At 42.2% G+C, this 20955-nt stretch overlaps 2 protein-coding genes across 5 annotated transcripts in view; both read right to left on the bottom strand.

Moving 5' to 3' along the window:
- The window catches only part of LOC118376732 (phosphoglucomutase-like protein 5), a 61748-nt gene extending 45051 nt beyond the window's left edge, over window positions 1–16697 (bottom strand). For 3 of the 4 annotated variants that reach the window (XM_052479095.1, XM_052479093.1, XM_052479094.1), the window contains exons 1-6: window positions 15941–16697; window positions 3541–3703; window positions 1415–1561; window positions 1143–1268; window positions 839–1029; window positions 42–196 (exon numbers count right to left, since the gene is read on the bottom strand). In XM_052479095.1, coding sequence (XP_052335055.1) covers window positions 42–196; window positions 839–1029; window positions 1143–1268; window positions 1415–1561; window positions 3541–3703; window positions 15941–16198 — 1040 coding nt within the window. In that variant the 5' untranslated portion in view covers window positions 16199–16697. The remainder of the gene's footprint in view (window positions 1–41; window positions 197–838; window positions 1030–1142; window positions 1269–1414; window positions 1562–3540; window positions 3704–15940) is intronic. The other variant, XM_052479096.1, reaches the window with a different exon arrangement.
- A 1225-nt stretch (window positions 16698–17922) lies between these two features.
- LOC118376733 (forkhead box protein D5-B-like) lies at window positions 17923–20579 on the bottom strand. Its single transcript, XM_035763488.1, has one exon. It carries the CDS (start codon window positions 19373–19375, stop codon window positions 18239–18241), a length of 1137 nt encoding a protein of 378 aa, XP_035619381.1. The 5' UTR covers window positions 19376–20579; the 3' UTR covers window positions 17923–18238.
- Window positions 20580–20955: the final 376 nt, after the last annotated feature.

Genomic DNA, 20955 nt, shown 5'->3' with positions numbered 1-20955 from the left:
GGCACAGGGTAAACGGACCGTGGTGTGTGTGCGTGTCCTACCTGTCTAGGGCAGTGCTGGTTGCCATACTCCTAGCGAAGCCCTTTAGCCCCAGCTGTCTGAAGTAGGGGATGCAGGAGAGGTTGGCAGCCATGACAGCCAAGGAGTCTGATGGGTTCACAAAGAAACCATTCTCACCCAGGATCATATACCGGTCCTGCGAATACACACACCAATACATACCCTCTTCAACCAGACAACAATCCATGGAGAACTAACCAATACATCATTGAGAAAAACATCATGTTAAAGATGAATATCGTTGTTACTCCCGTCCCTATCAGTTGATAAACTGTTGTTTTAATTACATCTGTCACAATCAAATCAAATGTATGGGACACCTACTTCCTACGAAGATTCATCATCGTGAGCACCGGGGGAGGGCTCCAATAGGACGCAATACAGTAACATAATTCTCCTGATGCTAGGCTAGGTAATTGAGTGTGCGTGAGCATGGCACTGCTAGAAATTACTATGTGAAAATGTTATGGAAAAAATGTGACGTTTGTTTTGTCACAGATATTAGCTGGTTCCATTGCTTAACATCCTGTTATTGACCAGCATATAAATACAGACAAAAACATGGCAATTCCAAGTTCCCAAGTTCCCCTGTGTCCACATAGGTCCAGTGCTTGATTTGGCTTGCTGTCATGGAACCAAAGGAATAGTCCCAAAAGTATAAAACCTGCCCATTTTAGCAGATTCAAACATGCTCATCAGCTCTCCAGAATGTGTATTCTAGTACTTTGCATTAATACATCCACTGTTTCTCTCCTCCTCTCAGTTTCAGCTGTCTCACCCCGTCTGCATCGAGCGCAGCTCCGAAACCAAAGTCTCCACCCTTCATGGCATCGACCAATGGGGCTGCATATGTGAGGCTGGGCTCTGGAGGCCGGCCCCCAAAGTCCTCCAGGGGGACACAGTTGACGGCAGCGTTGGCAGGAGCACCCAGCTCATCACACAGGATACGCCGCACATACGGACCCATCACTGACAATAGAATAGAAAATAATAAAATAGAATAGAACACCATGAACATACCACAGCAGTGAGCGCCTGATACAATACTGTTACCAATCTGGTCTTTGCGAGTGTTATCTTACCTCCATTCATGGCGTCTACGCGTATCTTCAGCTGTTCAGGTCCTGTCAGAAGGGTCTTGATGGCGCTGAAGTCAAAGATGGTTCTCAGCAGGTTGAGGTACACCTCCACTGAGTCCACTATCTCAACTACCAACACACAGGACAGGAGAGGAGTATTGTGTGTATACCCAATAGTACATATGCTACTTTGCATGCAAGAACAGAGTGTATGTGTGGTCTATGGCACGTGTGAGAGTAGCATGGCGCATGTGTGCTCTGTGTGTGTCCAGTACCTCTGAAGGGTTTGAACTTGTTCTCCAGGTCAAAGTCGTGGCGTCCCAGTCTGGCCAGGTCTATGTGGAGGTCAGGACAGATGGTGTACTCCTCCAGGGTCCTGCTCACCTGGGCAATCTTCTCCATCACTGTGTCCGGAGACGGGCCTATCGGGGGGAGAGGACACAGTTACCATGGAAACTGTTGTTTTCAAATGAAGTGGCCTATTGCTGGTCAATTGTTGTTGTTATACCTGTTTAACAAGAGTGATAGAAGCCTATGGTGTGTGTTAGAAATAAGGCACCACCGTTGAGTATTCATAAGAAGTTAAATAACATTTTTCTCTATATTGAGAAGTCATATTACTGAGAAGTCATATTATATATACTATACATACAAAAGTATGTGGACAGGACACCGCTTCAAATGACTAGATTCAGCTATGTCAACCACACCCGTTGCTGACAGCCGTATAAAATTGAGCACACCGCCATGCAATCTCCATAGACAAACATCGGCCTTACTGAATTGCTCTGTGACTTTCAACGTTGCACCGTCATTGGATGTCACCTTTCCAACTTGTCAGTTCTAGAGCTTCCCCGGTCAACTGTAAGTGCTGTTATTGTGGACTGGAAACGTCTAGGAGCAACAACGGCTCAGCCGCAAAGTGGTAGGCCACACGAGCTCACAGAACGGGACCACTGACTGCTGAAGTGCGTAGAACGTAAAAATCTTTGTCCTCGGTTGCATCACTCACTACCGAGTTCCAAACTGCTTCTGGAAGCAACGTCAGCACAATAACGGTCGTCAGGAGCACAAGCCTAAGATCACCATTCGCAATAGGAAGCGTCAGCTGGAATGGTGGAAAGCTCGCTGCCACTGGACTCTATAGCAGTGGAAACGTGTTCTCTAGAGTGATGAATTATGCTTCATCATCTGGCAATCCACTGAACGAATCTGGGTTTGACGGATGCCAGGAGAACGCTACCTGCCCCAATGCATTGTGCCAACTGTAAAGTTTGGTGGAAGAGGAATAATGGTCTGTTTTTCATGGTTCTGGCCTGTTAGTTCCAGTGAAGGGAAATCTTACCGCTACCGCATACAATGATATTCTAGATGATTCTGTGCTTCCAACTTTGTGGAAACAATTTGGGGAAGGCCCTTTCCTGTTTCAGCATGACAATGCCCCCATGCACAAAGCGAGGTCCATAACGAAATGGTTTGTCGCGACCGGTGTGGAAGATCTTCACTGGGCTGCACAGAGCCCTGACCTCAACCCCATCGAACACCTTTGGGATTAATTGGAATGCTGACTGCGAGCCAGGCCTAATCGCCCAACATCAGTGCCCGACCTCACTAATGCTCTTGAGGCTGAATGGAAGCAAGTCCCTGCAGCAATGTTCCAACATCTAGTGAAAAGCCTTCCCAGAAGAGTGGAGGCTGTTATAGCAGCAAAGGGGGACCAACTCCATATTAATGCAGTGTATTAGCAATATAGTGTATTAGCAATGCATAATATGCTATATGTGAGATTGTAAGAAGCTACTGGGATTATGACGAAGCAACTGGGGTCATGTAGACATTCATAAAGAAGACATTGTGTAGAGTTCTTTTGAGAGCCACAGTCACAGATTCACAGTCACAGAGCCACGGTCACAGAGTCACAGTCACAGAGCCATAGTCACAGAGTCACAGAGATAACTGGTGTGAGATGAGGAGAGCAACACCACTTTGATCTATGTATATGACTGGAAGATGACTGAGATTTTAAGCATGTGACAAATACACTTTGATTTGATTTGATTCCACAGCAAAGCCCTGGGGACTTGGGAGGAAGGCCGGTCCATGATGGCACTCCGAGAATATGAGTCTTCCTTTTTTAAAGAAAACATGGATAGCTGCTGGGGCTATGAAAGGACTATGGTGCCAACTCCCTCACCTCAGTTAATAAACCACCAATCTTGTATTTGTATAGCACCTTTAACAAATGCATATATCTCAAAGTGCTCAATTACAACCTAAAGCCAACAAGAGCAAGCAGAAGAATCTGGGGCAAGAAAATTACTTAGGTAGGAAGACATCCATCAATCCTTTAACTTACTGACAGCTGGCAGATTGACAGTAATCAGTCAAATTATCGCCTCACCTCCATTGGCCACATTGAATTTGACCCCAAAATCTCCCCCGGGGCCTCCTGAGTTGTGACTGGCTGTCAGAATGATTCCACCAATGGCCTTGATCTTCCTGATGATGCAGGACACAGCAGGGGTGGACAGGAGGCCGTTGTGGCCAATCACCAGACGGCCAATCTGACAGACACACAGACAGAGAGAGAGTTGAAGGAACTTCAGCTGAATGAATCTCATTCTGGGACCTATAGAGGTGATTACTTTACGTGAACATGTAGGGATATAGTACATACAGTAATTGTACAATGCATTATTATTCAACACTAAAGCATGTACAAAAATTGCAACTCAGTAATAAAAAGGCCTATTATTGTAGACGAGCTCAGTGTAGCTTCAGCCTACAGAATGATTTAATTTACATTTCTTTATTGTAACAAGCTTCATCTCTTTTGTCACGTGTTATTTTTTAGAACGGGCCACATGGCTCCTGTCATGATGCTCAGGGCGTCATCTTTCCAGAAGCGTCCAGAAGTTGGCACCGATGAAGGGAAGGATGCAGACGTATTACAACCCTCAGACTAGGTTACATTCCAGACGGTCATCTTCGGCGTCTACATCCATTTACTGAAGCAAAGTCTCACATGTTTTGGCCCTAGGCTAGTGTTTCAACTACTCTAAATAAAAGTGTCCTCATTCACGGGGAATTCATTTTTATGACGTTGGAGCAATCTCCTCACTTCTTGATTCAGAGAGATTGAGAGAGCTATATTTATGTTTATTTATTTTCCCTTTTGTACTTTAACTATTTGCACATCATTAGAACACTGTATATATACATAATATGACATTTGAAATGTCATTATTCTTTTGGAACTTCTGTGAGTGTAATATTTACTGTACATTTTTATTGTTTATTACACTTTTGTTTATCATCTATTTCACTTGCTTTGGCAATGTTAACATACGTTTCCCATACCAATAAAGCCCTTGAGAGAGAGAGAGAGAGAGAGAGAGAGAGAGAGAGAGAGAGAGAGAGAGAGAGAGAGAGAGAGAGAGAGAGAGAGAGAGAGAGAGAGAGAGAGAGAGAGAGAGAGAGAGAGAGAGAGAGAGAGAGAGAGAGAGAGAGAGAGAGAATACCCCATAACAACAAAGTGAAAAAAATATATATAAATGTTTGCAAATTGATTGAAAATGAAATACAGAAATATGTCATTTACATAAGTATTCACACCCCTGAGTCAATACTTTGTAGAAGCACATTTGGCAGACACCGCTTTGGATCAATAGGGCCCTTTGCACTTTACATCTGCCATGCCCTGTCAGCAACCCTGTTATAGGCCTATCATCATTCCATACTCTGCCCCCAGCATTTCACAAATATTTGTTCAAGGTCTTCCCAGCGCTTATATCCTGAGTTTGGCTTGTGGCCACTAAACTGACTGGGTATCCCCCAAGCCTTGAGAGGCGTGGGCAGGAAAGGAGTGGACGAGGGATGGAACAGCCGATAAGGCAGGCAGGAGACATTTGGCTGGGCCAGCAAAAAAACAGACCCATCTCAAAACAAATACATTCCCCTCAGATTTTCCTTTGGCACTTCACCAAGCTTGATATCGCATAGATCTGAGAACACTGTCCTTTCCAAGCGCTCTGCGGAATTGGGTAACGGACTAACGGGTAATGGCCATTCAAGCAGACATGCGCAAACACACATGCTGACACTGGGATAGGCTTTAGGACCTACAGTGCCTTCAGAAAGTATTCACACCCCTTGACTTATTCCACATTTGTTGTGTTACAGACTGAATTCAAAAATGATTACATTGCAAAAAAATTCACCAGTCTACAAATTTTGCAAATGTATTTAAAATTAAATACATAAATGTCTATTTTACATTAAGTATTCACTGTGACTGTGACTATGGCTCTGTGACTGTGGCTCTGTGACTGTAACTCTGTGACTATGGCTCTGTGACCCTGTGACTCTGTGACTGTGAATCTGTGACTGTGGCTCTCAAAAGGACTCTACACATTGTCCTCTTTATCAATGTGTACATGACCCCCTGAGTCAATACGTTGTAGAAGCACCTTTGGCAGTGATTACAGCTGTGAGATGTCCTGTGTAAATCTCTAAGAACTTTCCACACCCGGATTGTGCAACATTTACCCATTATTCTTTTAGCATTCTTCAAGCTCTGGCAAATTGGTTGTTTATAATTTGTCGACAACGATTATCATATATTTTCAAGTTGATTTAGATCAAAACTGTGACTTAGCCACTCAGGAACATTCTCTGTCTTCTTGGTAAGCAACTCCAGTGTAGATTTGGCTTTTCCACATTTTTTGCAGTTTAACTTCTGTGCCTTGTTGCAAACAGGATGCATGTTTTGGAATATTTTATTATGTACAGGCTTCCTTATTTTCACTCTGTCAATTAGGTTGGTATTGTTGAGTAACTACAATGTAGTTGAACCATCCTCCTGTCACAGCCATTAAACACTGCAACTGTTTTATAGTCACCCGTGGCCTCATGGTGAAATCCCTGAGCTGTTTCCTTCCTCTCCGGCAGCTGAGTTAGGAAGGACGTCTGTATCTTTGTAGTGGCTAAGTGTAATTAATAACTTCATTATTCTCAGAGGGATATTCAATGTCTGCTTTTTAATGATTTATTTTTTACCCATCTCCAACAGGTGCCCTTCTTTGCAAGGCACTGGAAACCTCCCTAGTCTTTGTGTTTGAATCTGTGCTTGAAATTCACTGCTCAACTGAGGGACCTTACAAATAATTGTATGTGTGGGGTACAGATGAGGTGGTCATTAGAAAAATCATGTTAAACCATATTATTGCACACAGTCCATGCAACTTGTTATTTAACTTGTTAAGCACATTTTTACTCCTGAACTTATTTATGTTTGGCATAAGAAAACATTTCAGCTTTTCATGTTGAATTAATTTGCAAACATATTGTGTGTAAGCCAGTGACACAACATCTCAATTTAATCTATTATAAATTCAGGCTGTAACACAACAAAATGTGGAAAAATTCAAGGGGTGTGAATACTTTCTGAAGGCACTCTAAATCATATTGAAATCATATTGCGATTATTATTATTATCTGACCCTGCTGGTCATCTATGAACATTTGAACATCTTGGGCCATGTACTGTTATAATCTCCACCCGGCACAGCCAGAAGAGGACTGGCCACCCCTCATAGCCTGGTTCTTCTCTAGGTTTATTCCTAGGTTCCTGCCTTTCTAGGGAGTGTTTCCTCGTCACCGTGCTTCTACATCTGCATGAATTGCTGTTTGGATTTTAGGCTGGGTTTCTGTATAGCACTTTGTGACATTGGCTGATGTAAAAATGACTTACTTAAGGCAAAAATGAAAGGAGGGTGCTTGGGTAGGCGTATAACGCAAACATCTAGCAACCCAAAGTTTAGATGTTCAAATCTCATCAAGGACAATTTTAGCTAATTAGCAACTACTTTGTTAGCTAACCCTTCCCTTAACCCTAACCTTAAAACATTTTAGCTAACCTTTCCCCTAACCCTAACCTAACTTCTAAGCTTAACCCCAACTCTAACCCCTAGAGATAGCTAATGATAGCATCAGTCACCTAGCCACCTAGCTAACAATAGCCACAACAAATTGGAATTCGTAACATATCATACGTTTTTTGCAAATTCATAACCTATTGTATGAATTGCAATTCATAACATATCATACGAATTGTAATTTGTAACATATGATACGAATATGATGATGGATTGATACATACAATACGAAACGTAACATATCATACTAATTGGAATGTCTCAGATTTACATAGAGTATAGTACGAAATGCTCTTCCGACTACATTTATATTTATTCTATTGTTGGAGTACACTCAGACCATTCCAACACAGAAAATATGATTTTTAACATAGTTAATTACCATTTTTTTGGAAGGAATACAATTTCACTCATATTGTAATTAATTATAGGTCATATTTCATAGAAGTCTGGAAACACTGGACAGTTACTTTAAAACCAGGGCTTTTTGTTCTCTAAATGAAACAACCCCTCCAGCCATCTGGCCGTGTTGGTGGGTAACCTTCATTAATTAATTGAGACAAGTACTGTATGTAGCCCTATGTCATGTGGCAAATGTTCCTCATTAGAGAGCCTTATCTTTTGCATAGTGTACTCTACCAGAGTCTCCCTTTAAATAATCTGCCAGAGTCTCACTTTAAATCATCTGCCAGAGTCTCCCTTTAAATAATCTGCCAGAGTCTCACTTTAAATCATCTGCCAGAGTCTCCCTTTAAATCATCTGCCAGTCTCCCTTTAAATAATCTGCCAGAGTCTTACTTTAAATCATCTGCCAGTCTCCCTTTAAATCATCTGCCAGTCTCCCTTTAAACAATCTGCCAGAGTCTCACTTTAAATAATATGTCAGACTCTCACTTTAAATAATCTGCCAGAGTCTCACTTTAAATCATCTGCCAGAGTCTCACTTTAAATAATCTGCCAGTCTCCCTTTAAACAATCTGCCAGAGTCTCACTTTAAATAATCTGCCAGAGTCTCACTTTAAATCATCTGCCAGAGTCTCACTTTAAATAATCTGCCAGAGTCTCACTTTAAATCATCTGCCAGAGTCTCACTGTAAATAATCTGCCAGTCTCCCTTTAAACAATCTGCCAGAGTCTCACTTTAAATAATCTGCCAGAGTCTCACTTTAAATCATCTGCCAGAGTCTCACTTTAAATCATCTGCCAGAGTCTCACTTTAAATCATCCGCAAGTCTCACTTTAAATAATCTGCCAGAGTCTCACTTTAAATCATCTGCCAGAGTCTCACTTTAAATCATCTGCCAGAGTCTCACTTTAAATCATCTGCCAGAGTCTCACTTTAAATCATCTGCCAGTCTCCCTTTAAATAATCTGCCAGAGTCTCACTTTAAATCATCTGCCAGTCTCCCTTTAAACAATCTGCCAGAGTCTCACTTTAAATCATCTGCCAGAGTCTCACTTTAAATCATCTGCCAGTCTCCCTTTAAACAATCTGCCAGAGTCTCACTTTAAATAATCTGTCAGACTCTCACTTTAAATAATCTGCCAGAGTCTCACTTTAAATCATCTGCCAGAGTCTCACTTTAAATCATCTGCCAGTCTCCCTTTAAATAATCTGCCAGTCTCACTTTAAATCATCTGCCAGTCTCCCTTTAAACAATCTGCCAGAGTCTCACTTTAAATAATATGTCAGACTCTCACTTTAAATAATCTGCCAGAGTCTCACTTTAAATCATCTGCCAGAGTCTCACTTTAAATCATCTGCCAGTCTCCCTTTAAACAATCTGCCAGAGTCTCACTTTAAATAATCTGTCAGACTCTCACTTTAAATAATCTGCCAGTCTCACTTTAAATCATCTGCCAGAGTCTCACTTTAAATCATCTGCCAGTCTCCCTTTAAATAATCTGCCAGTCTCTCACTTTAAATAATCTGCCAGAGTCTCACTTTAAATAATCTGCCAGAGTCTCACTTTAAATAATCTGCCAGTCTCACTTTAAATCATCCACCAGAGTCTGACCTTCTATCACCAGCCAGAGTCTCACTTTAAATGATCACACTCGTGCTTTAAAAAAGGAATTTAGAAAGGCTGGAAGCAAATGGAAGACCTGACAACTTCTAGTATTCTATGAGATAATGAAGGATTTGATGAGAAATTACAATGTTGAGGTTAAGGATGCAAGAGCGAACTACTTCTCTACTCTGATCTCTGAGAAAATTCTGTTTAAGACAATTGTGTGTGTTGTTCTTGGATGTGATCCCTACTAGACTACTAAAATATGTTATGCATACTGTTACATTCTGTCTATTGTAAATTGCTCCCTGACCTCTGGCTCCTTTCCAGCCTATTTGAAACTGCTCTGGTTCAACCTCTCCTTAAAAAGCCCAATCTAGACCCTTCCTCACTGAGTAATTATAGTCTTATCTCTAAACTTCCTTTGTATCCAAGGTTTTAGAAAAAGTTGTTTTTAAGCTATTGGTGGCTCATTTGAGCATGTACAATTTATTAGAAAAATTCCAGTTGGCTCCCGCTCACTTCACAGCATGGAAACTTCTTTATTGAAAGTTAGTAATGACCTTCTGTTGACTGCCGATTCCCGTGAATGATCTATCGTAGTTCTTTTGGAACTCAGTTTGATAACATTCTTGTCGACCGGCGGGAGAGGTGGATGGGAATCTCCGGCGCTGCCCTCGATTGGTTCAGGTCATATTTGAGTTGCAGACGTTTCTCGGTGAGCATGGGTGGATCAGATCAAGCTAGCCTGGCTACCTTACACAAGTGTCTAGCTGACAGTGAATGTTGGATGTCTGACATCTTTCTCCAGCTCAATGATAAGAAATCCAAGTATTCTTTTATCTATCCCCCACCTTGATAGAACCCAGTTTGAAAATAGCTTTGGTCCTATATCCACCAATGTAAAGCTGCCTGACAGAACCCTTGGTGTCTTCTTTGAACCTGATCTGAACTTTGAGCTACATGTGGCTCAGTTGGTAGGGCATTATCCTTGGGTTGCTGGTTTGAGTCCCATGGGTGACCAGTATGAAAATGTATACACTCACTACTGTAATTCGCTATGGATAAGATTGTTGACATAAATGTAATGTCAAGAAGGTTGTCCAGTCCTGCTTTTATCATTTAAGAAATAGAGCTAAAGTCAAGTCATTTGTTTCAGTCACTGATCTGGAGAAAGTTATACAAGCCTTTAATTCCTCACGTCTACAGTATATTACTGTAACTCGTTGTATAGGCCAATCTGTCTCAGTCAGAAGTCACTCCATTGTCTACAGTATATTACTGTAACTCGTTGTATAGGCCTCTGTCTCAGTCAGAAGTCACTCCATTGTCTACAGTATATTACTGTAACTCGTTGTATAGGCCTATCTGTCTCAGTCAGAAGTCACTCCATTGTCTACAGTATATTACTGTAACTCGTAGTATAGGCCTCTGTCTCAGTCAGACGTCACTCCATTGTCTACAGTATATTACTGTAACTCGTTGTATAGGCCTCTGTCTCAGTCAGAAGTCACTCCATTGTCTACAATATATTACTGTAACTCGTTGTATAGGCCTATCTGTCTCAGTCAGAAGTCACTCCATTGTCTACAGTATATTACTGTAACTCGTTGTATAGGCCTATCTGTCTCAGTCAGAAGTCACTCCATTGTCTACAGTATATTACTGTAACTCGTTGTATAGGCCTCTGTCTCAGTCAGAAGTCACTCCATTGTCTACAGTATATTACTGTAACTCGTTATATAGGCCTCTGTCTCAGTCAGAAGTCACTCCATTGTCTACAGTATATTACTGTAACTCGTTGTATAGGCCTCTGTCTCAGTCAGAAGTCACTCCATTGTCTACAGTATATTACTGTAACTCGTTGTATAGGCCTATCTGTCTCAGTCAGAAGTCACTCCATTGTCTACAGTATATTACTGTAACTCGTTGTATAGGCCTCTGTCTCAGTCAGAAGTCACTCCATTGTCTACAGTATATTACTGTAACTCGTTGTATAGGCCTATCTGTCTCAGTCAGAAGTCACTCCATTGTCTACAGTATATTACTGTAACTCGTTGTATAGGCCTCTGTCTCAGTCAGAAGTCACTCCATTGTCTACAGTATATTACTGTAACTCGTTGTATAGGCCTATCTGTCTCAGTCAGAAGTCATTCCATTGTCTACAGTATATTACTGTAACTCGTTGTATAGGCCTCTGTCTCAGTCAGAAGTCACTCCATTGTCTACAGTATATTACTGTAACTCGTTGTATAGGCCTATCTGTCTCAGTCAGAAGTCACTCCATTGTCTACAGTATATTACTGTAACTCGTTGTATAGGCCTCTGTCTCAGTCAGAAGTCACTCCATTGTCTACAGTATATTACTGTAACTCGTTGTATAGGCCTCTGTCTCAGTCAGAAGTCACTCCATTGTCTACAGCACATATGTCAGAGTCAAGGCCCGCGGGCCACATCCGGCCCGCGAGAAGGTTTTTTACGGCCCCTGGGATGATCTTGATTTATTATTAGAACCGGCCCGCAGACCGCAGCAAGCCGGCAGCCCGCAGATCTTTTACACGCACCAATACTACATTTCCCACAATGCAACGGTGACGCACCGAGCAGTAGGCTGCTTCATTTCAATATTTATTGGCACAGCAGTTGTCAGCATCACAGTAAAATTAACTTTCAGATACCCATCAAAAATGGCAAAACGGAAGGTGGACACTGAGAACCGGGGTTTCAAACAAGGTGGGAGTCGGAGTATTTGTTCACGGAGGTAGCTGGAAAACCTGTGTGTCTTCTGTGTGGAGAAAGTGTGGCGGTACTGAAAGAGTATAATCTGAGACGACATTATGAAACGAAACACGCGGACAAAAACAAGAATATGGACATGGAACAAAGGCTACAAAAGGCAGAGGAATTAAAAACGAGGCCTCAAATCTCGACAGGCTCTGTTCAAAAAAGCCAAATCACAAGGCCAGGCTGCTGTCAAGGCCAGTTTTATTTTGGCAGAAGAGATCGCTAAATCAGCCCGGCCATTTACGGAGGGGATTTCATCAAAAACTGCATGATTAAAGTTTGTGACGAAGTTTGCCCAGAAAAAAGGCAACTCTTTTTAAATGTGAGTCTGAGCAGAAACACCATTGCCGAGAGAGTAGACCAGTTGTCCATCAATCTAAAAGAGCAGCTTGTGAAAAAGGAAAAGATTTCATTGCATATTCCTTGGCTGTGGATGAGAGCACCGACATTTCTGACATTGCCCAGTTGTCAATTTTCATCCGCGGAGTGGACTCCAGCCTAAAGCGTGACAGAGGAGTTTTGGCTTTACGTCCTATGCATGGCACAACTACGGGGCATGATTTGTATGAAGAGGTGTCAAGATGTGTAAATGAGATGGAGCTGCCTTGGGAAAAACTCGTGGGTTTGACAACCGACGGAGCACCTGCGATGTGTGGACACAGGAGCGGACTGGTGGCGAAGATACGGGAAAAGATGCAAGAGGAAAACGCGACAAGTGAGCTGACAGCTTATCATTGTATCATACACCAGGAAGCGTTGTGCGGTAAAGCCTTGAAAATGGAGCATGTAATGAGCATCATCACGCGCACAGTTAACTTTATCAGAGCCAAAGGTTTGAATCACCGCCAGTTCAAGGCATTTCTGACGGAGTTAGAAACGGAGCATGGTGATTTGCCTTATCACACAGAGGTGCGATGGCTAAGCCAGGGAAAGGTGCTTCAAAGATGTTTCGAGCTTCGTGAGGAGATTTGTCTGTTCTTGGACAGCAAAGGGAAAGACACAACACAACTCCGAGACGAAATGTTTCTGTGTGAAATGGCTTTTCTGTGTGACATTACGAGTCATCTGAATGCAATGAACTTGCAGCTGCAGGGTCGGGATCGTGTCATCTCTGATATGTACAGTACAGTGAAGGCATTTAAAACCAAACTGACTCTGTGGGAGACGCAGATGCGGAAAGAAAATTTGAGCCACTTTCCCAGCTGCCAGACCATGAAAGAGAAGCTCTCTACCAGTGCGTTCCCGAGCGCACAGTTGGCTGATAAAATAGGTATGCTTGCCGCTGACTTTCGACGCCGATTTGCTGACTTTGAAGCACAAAAAAGCAGGTTGGAAATGCTCGGTAATCCATTTGCTGTTGACGTGGAAAGCTCACCACCAAACCTCCAAATGGAGTTGATTGACCTCCAATGCAATGATGCACTGAGGGCAAAATATGCGGCAGTGGGTGCTGCGGAGTTCGCCCGTTTCCTCCCCGACACAATGCCCCAGCTGCGCATCCAGGCTGCTCAAACGTTGTCTATGTTTGGCAGCACATACCTGTGTGAACAACTGTTTTCTTTGATGAACTTGAACAAACATCACACAGAAGTCGACTTACTGCTGAACACCTCCACTCAATTCTGAGGATTTCCTCAGCTCAGAGCCTTACCCCGAACATTGATGAACTTGTGGAAAAGATGGGACACCACCAAGTATCACCCTCAACCTCAAACAAGTGAACATTACTGTGCAATCACATATTTAGAGTTTTTACTCAGTTCAAGTTTAAAAGTTAAAGTTTAATATTTGTTTTCACTGCATGTTACTTCTCCTTAAACAAAGTGTTGTTTTTGATTAATAGATTTTTGCACTTTATTTTATTGTATTTCAATCCAATTATATTTTAAAAATATTTCAGTTGAGTGGATGATAGAAAATTGCTATTATTGTTTTTTTCTTTGAAGTAAATTTAGCCCACTTTTGCTAAAATAGAAAATATAGGCTACTGATGGTGCCTTGAATACCGGTTTCTTTCATTTAATGTTCATGTTATGGGGATTTTTATATAAAGGAAATTTGTCTTTTGTGTCTGTTGAAAATTAAAGATTACTGACAGAGCCATAAGAAAATATTGCTTTATTTATCTGATCATATTGGAATATATTTGTTAGGTTTTCAGTAGGTTCAATTAGGTTCACTAGACTATATGCGTCATTTAAAAATTTTTCAATGAACATTCGAACAGTCCGGCCCTCGGCTTGTAGCTAAATTTTTTATTTGGCCCTCCGTCCATTTGACTTTGACACCCCTGGTCTACAGTATATTACTGTAACTCGTTGTATAGGCCTATCTGTCTCAGTCAGAAGTCACTCCATTGTCTACAGTTGGTATAAAATGCTACAGCTCGGCTCTTAACCCAATGAGTTCCTCTGCGATGCCGGCGACATTTGCACTTCCCACCCCTTTAAAACACTGTGTTTGAGCTACAAACTTCTTGTTGTACCATTGGATTCGTCTATTTCTTCTGCATCTGTCAGTACAAACCATTAGTCAGTGTGATTAAAAGGGACTGAGGTAAAGTGTTTGTGAGACAAGGACAGATTCCGAAGGGGCCAGGGCCGGGTCTTTTTACAAAAACGTATGTAGAGTCCAAATGTTTTGAGCTACAACTATTAAAAGCTATCTATAAAAAGCTGAGACTCTCACAAACACATACATGTAACATATTCTATGACGCTCACAAGCTACACAAGGTCATTAGAAGGTAAGGGGTTCTTCTACATAGAAGATCACAGGTAACCACAGGACATAGTATTGTAACAACTCACGTGTAGAAGTAACATAGTAAACTTAGATCCGGGACCCTCCAATTAGTATGTTACATTTCGTATGGTATATATTAATTTGTGGATGTACAATATGTTATGAATTACAATTCTTATGATATGTTACAAATTGTAATTTGTACAATATGCTATGAATTTTCTAAATGTAAGATATGTTACTTATTCCAAATGGTTGTGGCTAACGTTAGCTAGGTGGCTAATGTTAGCTGGGTTAGGCGTTGGGGTTAGGAGTTAAGGTTATGAGTTAGGTTAAAGGGTTAATGTTAGTGTTCGGGGAAGCATGAGCAGGTAGTTGCAAAGTAGCTAATTAGCTAAAGTTGTCCATGATGGGATTCGAACATGCTACCTTTGGGTTGCTAGACATTCAGTCACATAGTAACCTGGACAGGGGTAGACTTAACATAGTAAATTGAAATCTGGGACACTCCAATTAGTATGATATGTTACGTTTCGTATGGTATGTATTAATTTGTGGATGTCCATCATCCATTTCATATGATATATTACAAATTATAATTCATAGGATATGTTACAAATTACAATTTGTATGATATGTTACCAATTACAATTCGAACAATATGTTATGAATTTGAAAAATATATGATATGTTACGAAGGCTCCGGTCTAGGTCCAAGACGCTTCTAAACTGCTTCTACCGCCAAGCCATAAGACTCCTAAACATCTAGTCAAATAACTACCCAGACTATTTGCATTGAACCCCACCCCCTTCCCCCCTCTTTACACCACTGCTACTCGCTGTTGTAATCTACGCACAATCACTTTAATAACTCTACCTACATGTACATACTACCTCAATTAACCGGTGCTCCCGCACATTGACTCTGTATCAGTACCCCCCTGTTTAAAGTCTCCCTATAGTTATTTTATTGCTGCTCTTTAATTACCTGTTACTTTTATCTCTTATTCTTATCGTATTTTTTTTTAAACTGCATTGTTGGTTAGGGGCTCATAAGTAAGCATTTTACGGTAAGGTCTACCTACACCTGTTGTATTCGGCGCACGTGACTAATACAATTAGATTTTATTTAATGTTAGCTAGGCTATGAGTTAGAGTTAGGGATTAAAATTAGGGTTAGGAGTTAAATGAAATGGCAAAGGTCAGAATTAGGGGAAGGATTAGCTATTGTTCTGTGCTTAATTTATCATCATCTTTATTAACATCATCATCATTACCAACCCTGAACCTGTCCAAACTTTCTGGCATGACATTATTGTTTTACCCCGTTGGCGGCGGCCATCTGCACAATAATCTCGGTGGCGGCTCGGCTGAAGTAGCGTCCGTCGCTGCCCACCACCATGGTACATCCCTGGCGGTCCCTCAGGTCGATGGACGACAGTAAACTCTGGATGTAGTTCTGCAGGTAGTTCTTCTTGCCCTCGAACAACTCCGTCTTCCGCCGCAGCCCGTTGGTACCGGGCCGCTGGTCATCGAACGGGTTCGTTTGGACCGTTACCACGGGAATGGGGTTCGTCTCCATCCTCCTCACAAGAACACACTGGGAGGGACGCTTCAGCTGGCTATACCGAGGACGCCTCTGTCTGTCACAGAAATTGCAGGTCAGATGCTGGATAGAGGTGGAGACGGACCGTGTTAGAGAGTGATGTGAGGTCGAGTGATGTCCGCTCTAGTTCTCCAGAAGTAGGCCCAGCAATTGCGAGGGGGAAAGCGCGCTGACGCAATGACAGCACTCCAGCGTTTTCCTGAGGGATGGCTATTATGCTGATAGGCTAACTTCCCTTCAACAAATTCCTTGTCTTGTCAGCTCGGTTTTTAGATAGGCTAGTTATACTGTACTTTTAACACATGCATACAGTAAACTTACAGTGAGAGCTTCGGATTTTAAAGTTCAAGTAGGATAATGTAATGTTAAGCCAAGTGCTCTCTTCCGCCTGGCAACTCCCTCTTTTCCAAATAAGTCCGACTTTCCACAAGGACAAGCGCCTGCCAAAATCAAGGAGGGCCAAAAGCCCCTACAATCAGCTGTGCCTCTGGCCAAAAATAGCCGGGTGGAGTGATGGGAGAATTGTGTCGGGTCGCGGCTGTAACCTGACCCTACTTCTGTCCACGACACTTGTCGGTTTGAGTCAAAGCACTAAGCACTGTCAGTGTGCGAGCATAAGCAGTTATCGACCGATCAATGACAATTAACTTGCATATGCGTAAAAGTGATGAGGCAGGACCCGAGGGCGAACTGTTGGATATTGGTATGGCCAAGCAGAACTCTCCTCTGTAGACAATAGGCAATATAGCTCATGGTAAAGTAAAACACCCGAGTTGGTTTTATTATTACTTTAAGCTAATGGACTGGATAAGATGAAAACCACCCCCTTTCCAAAATAACTAAACTGGGGGAAAAGGAGTGCGTCTTATTCAATGGCACTTCTCTCTCTCTCTCGGTGTATGTATAAGAGAGGGAGATTGCTTTACATTGCTTTGGCAGTGTAAACACATGTTTCACATGCCAATTGAAATAAATTGAGAGAGAAAGAGAGAGATGCATTATGTGCTGGTTCACTGACGCATAACTTGGTGGACAGCGCAACCATGAGCGAAATAAAATATTGAAAACCGTGCATCGCTAAATGTAAAAAAGGCCTAGCGGTCCCATAAGCCTAACAGTAATTGTATGTATTTGGATTGCATTGATTTCATGCAATAACGTGAAATAAACTATACAAAATATGCCAACACAAAATAGCCTCGCTGTAGGTAGTAAACGTTTTCTATGCAATGCTGCCACACGGTGGTAGCATTGCATATTGAACTGGCCTATGGCTAGATGCAGATCCAATGTATCTTAATATGTATCTTTATATGTACTTAACAACAATTCAATTAAATATTGCAAAACATGTATTTGCAATAAAACTAAATAGGGAACGAAATTCACACTGACTGACCGGTTTTAGTGAAAAACAAGAGTTATGTTTCGCTAAGTACAGCAAAGACTAACAATATATAGTCTTATAATAATTCACAATGTCAAGATATTAAGTAATTAATATATGTTGCTGTTCAGAGGCCTATTTAGCTTATTTGCGAAGTAAGCCTGTTTGGAAATCTTTAGGTGCAAGTATTTCCTCAGGCTATTTTGTTCTAATATAATACATATTTCGCAGTTAATTGTAAGGTGTAAATAAATGTGTTGAAGGAAATAAGTAATCAAAGACAGCAAAACAAATCTCACGGTATGATCAAAAATATTTATTGCTTCATTTCAATGTCGAAACATTCGGGAAAATCACAATACAATGTAGGCCTATTTTCTATACAATTGGCAAAAGTGTTTCCACTTTTATTTCCATTTTCACATTGACACCATATTTTAACAAATATATTATCAGCCTTCTTATTTACATGAACCTCTTTTGACATATTCAACGTGGAATGAACACAAATGACATGCAGTTTTAATAATTTCTCTGAGAAATGCGTAAACGTCTCTCCATTAAGCCTATAGAATTGTATCACTTAGACACAGATATTTATTTGGTTATAGCTACTACAAACAAACACTTTAACAACGAGGATGAGACATTTGAATACCCTCTGTTATTAAAGGGGGTGCGCTCAACATTGCACTTGGGCAGAATGGAGTCCTTGGAGCTGGACGCAGGCTCGGAACGAAACAACTAGCGGGACCCGTGAGGAGATTACCATAGTCAATAGAACAATGAGAGTTGGAGTTCTGTGGATTTGTGTTCTGTGGTATAGAAGGAGAGGTTTTACTCATAATGCTGTCAATACTGAATGAACACTTTATCTGGGTATCGCGCGCAGGCTTCTGTTCTGCAGGTGTTGCTGCGTAAAGTTGCATTCTGAAGTCTCTGGGGGAAACAACCTTACCGCTGCTGCTTATTCTCGGGTACGGTAAGTAGGAGGAAGGTGGCATCACAAGCCCGTCCTGAACGGGCATATACGGGAGTGGGGCAGCCGGTGCGCTCACTTGGCCTTGGACGCAGTAAGGTCGCACGTAAGGCCGGTAACAGTTGAAGTTTGGGTAGAACATGAGTCCATCTTTCACACACTCCGGCTGGTTTCTCTTAAACCTCTTCCTGCGCCGGAGAAAGCTGCCGTTGTCAAACATGTCCTCAGATGCGGGGTCCAGAGACCAGTAGTTGCCTTTGCCTGGGTTTCCAGGCTCCCTCGGAATCTTTACAAAGCAGTCGTTGAGTGACAGGTTGTGCCTGATGGAGTTCTGCCACGCCGGAAACTTCTCCCGATAGTAGCGGAACTTGCTGCTAATGAAGTCGCAGATGCCACTCAGTGTCAGTTTCTTCAGAGGACTCTGTAGGATCGCCATGGTGATGAGAGCGATGTAGGAATACGGGGGCTTTACAGAACCGTTCTGTGGTCTCCCCGATGAAGGCGCGTCTGCACAGAAACTGTTCTCGCTCTCCCCGGACGAGTCGAACTCAGAGCAGTCCAGTTCGGCGCTGGACTCGGCGGAGGAACTAGGTTCGGTGGTGTTCTCGGTCCGATAGAGACGAAGCTGGCCATGGAGAGGCTCGTCGTCTCCAACAACGTCTACCTCATTTGCGTCCAGGGGAAAGCTAGTCTGCTGGGACGCTTCAAACTCCTTGGAGAGGGTCATGACTGAGACCACAATGTCCACACACGCGTAAAAGCTCACCTTATCATTAATTCTTAACATGCATAAAAGCGCAATTACCGATGCGTAACAGCGCAATTACCGATGCGTAACAGCGCACACAGATTTGGATTCTCTGACTTTCTAGGCCCCTCCTGTGCCTGTGCTCCTGGTCAGCCTGTCTGTGGTGACCATGGGAGTTTGGGGTTTTTATTAAAGCTGAGCTGTTACCCCCCCTAGCTCAGTCCCATTCCCACTCAGACCTATGACAGTAGCCCCTCGCTGCGGGGTGTTAGATGGACCAAGGAGAAAGCTAATGGGGAGGAGAAACCTTACATACTAATTGGTCTTGTATGCAGACACCACAAAGTTCATGGAGTGAAGCTTCTGAATTAAGAGTGTTCAATGAAATACAATAATAAAATGTATCGACTATAGTTAGCAAAAAGTATGTATTTTTTAGGGTATAATCAGAATGGTGCTTTAGCAAGATCCGCCATGCTTACGCAGGTCTGTCTATAAAATATTGAGTTCCAGACATGGCACATTATTGGGTCTACAAAAAATTGCTATTATCTCGAGTAGGCTATATAAAGTAGCCTACACTTGAGGCAAATGCATTGTAGTCAACTTTATAACCTTAATTGGTATGCAGTATGCTCCACCTTTATTCACATGGTTTACTTTGAACCGTGGCACATTTCCTGTTCAATTAGGCCTACTAAAAGCAGCACAGTAGCTCGACTGGAAGCGGGGATGCAATGGGAAATTTGAACACCACACCTAAACCCCGATAAGAAACGAAGCGTTTTACCCTCCAGACCCCTGTGGTTTCGTTTAGGTTGCCACCTTGGGATGCCCGCAGGTGATGTGGCCATGAAAATGGCCGTGGGACGGCTCCCCGTGGCCGGGAGAGAAAAGCAGCTGTAGAGGCATCTTATTAACGAGCAAATCAGCATTAGAATCGGGTAGAACACAGCGCAGCTGTGGCCTACGGGACATGCCTGGGGTTTATGGTCGGAGTGAATGGCCACAGCCATCCTCAAAGCAAACCCCGGGCCTGTGCGAGAATATGTGTTAAAACAGTCTTCGGAAACCCATCTCAATTGAAAATGCAAAGTTGGGAATACCCCACCTATTTATTCACCTGTGTGTGTGCGGGTCCACAGGACGTGAGGAAATTCAAGGATGCACAGCCTACAAACTACCAGTAAACGCGCTAATATCGGTAATTAAGCCTAAAATAAACACAACCAACTCAAACCATCCAACAACAAATTAGACGCACATGTAGATGTATACCAGACAATAAAATGTACACTATCAGCCAAAATGTATATTTGACTTAAGACTAAAGCATCTGATTTGATAGGGCCAATATCCGTTTAAAATCGTTTTTATTTGTTTTAGTTTACAGTTTTTCACTACTATTGCAAATTCCTTGACCAAGACTTGTCTGCATACTTCTTGGCGATTCAGAAAATGAACGGGGACCCCATGCAACTCTGTCACTTCAAAACAATAAAACCAAGGCGTTAGTTAATATGCTTGAAACATTTTAAGCACGTTGTGGAATATTGCATTGGATTTACGCACCTTCGTCAAACACCTCCAGACAAGACCACTCGAGTTTCAAAGTTTAT

Source organism: Oncorhynchus keta, chromosome 25 (genome assembly GCF_023373465.1).
Source record: "Oncorhynchus keta strain PuntledgeMale-10-30-2019 chromosome 25, Oket_V2, whole genome shotgun sequence".
NCBI lineage: Eukaryota > Metazoa > Chordata > Actinopteri > Salmoniformes > Salmonidae > Oncorhynchus > Oncorhynchus keta.
Note: the sequence above shows the minus strand (reverse complement) of the source record. Positions and strands in the feature narration are given on the sequence as shown.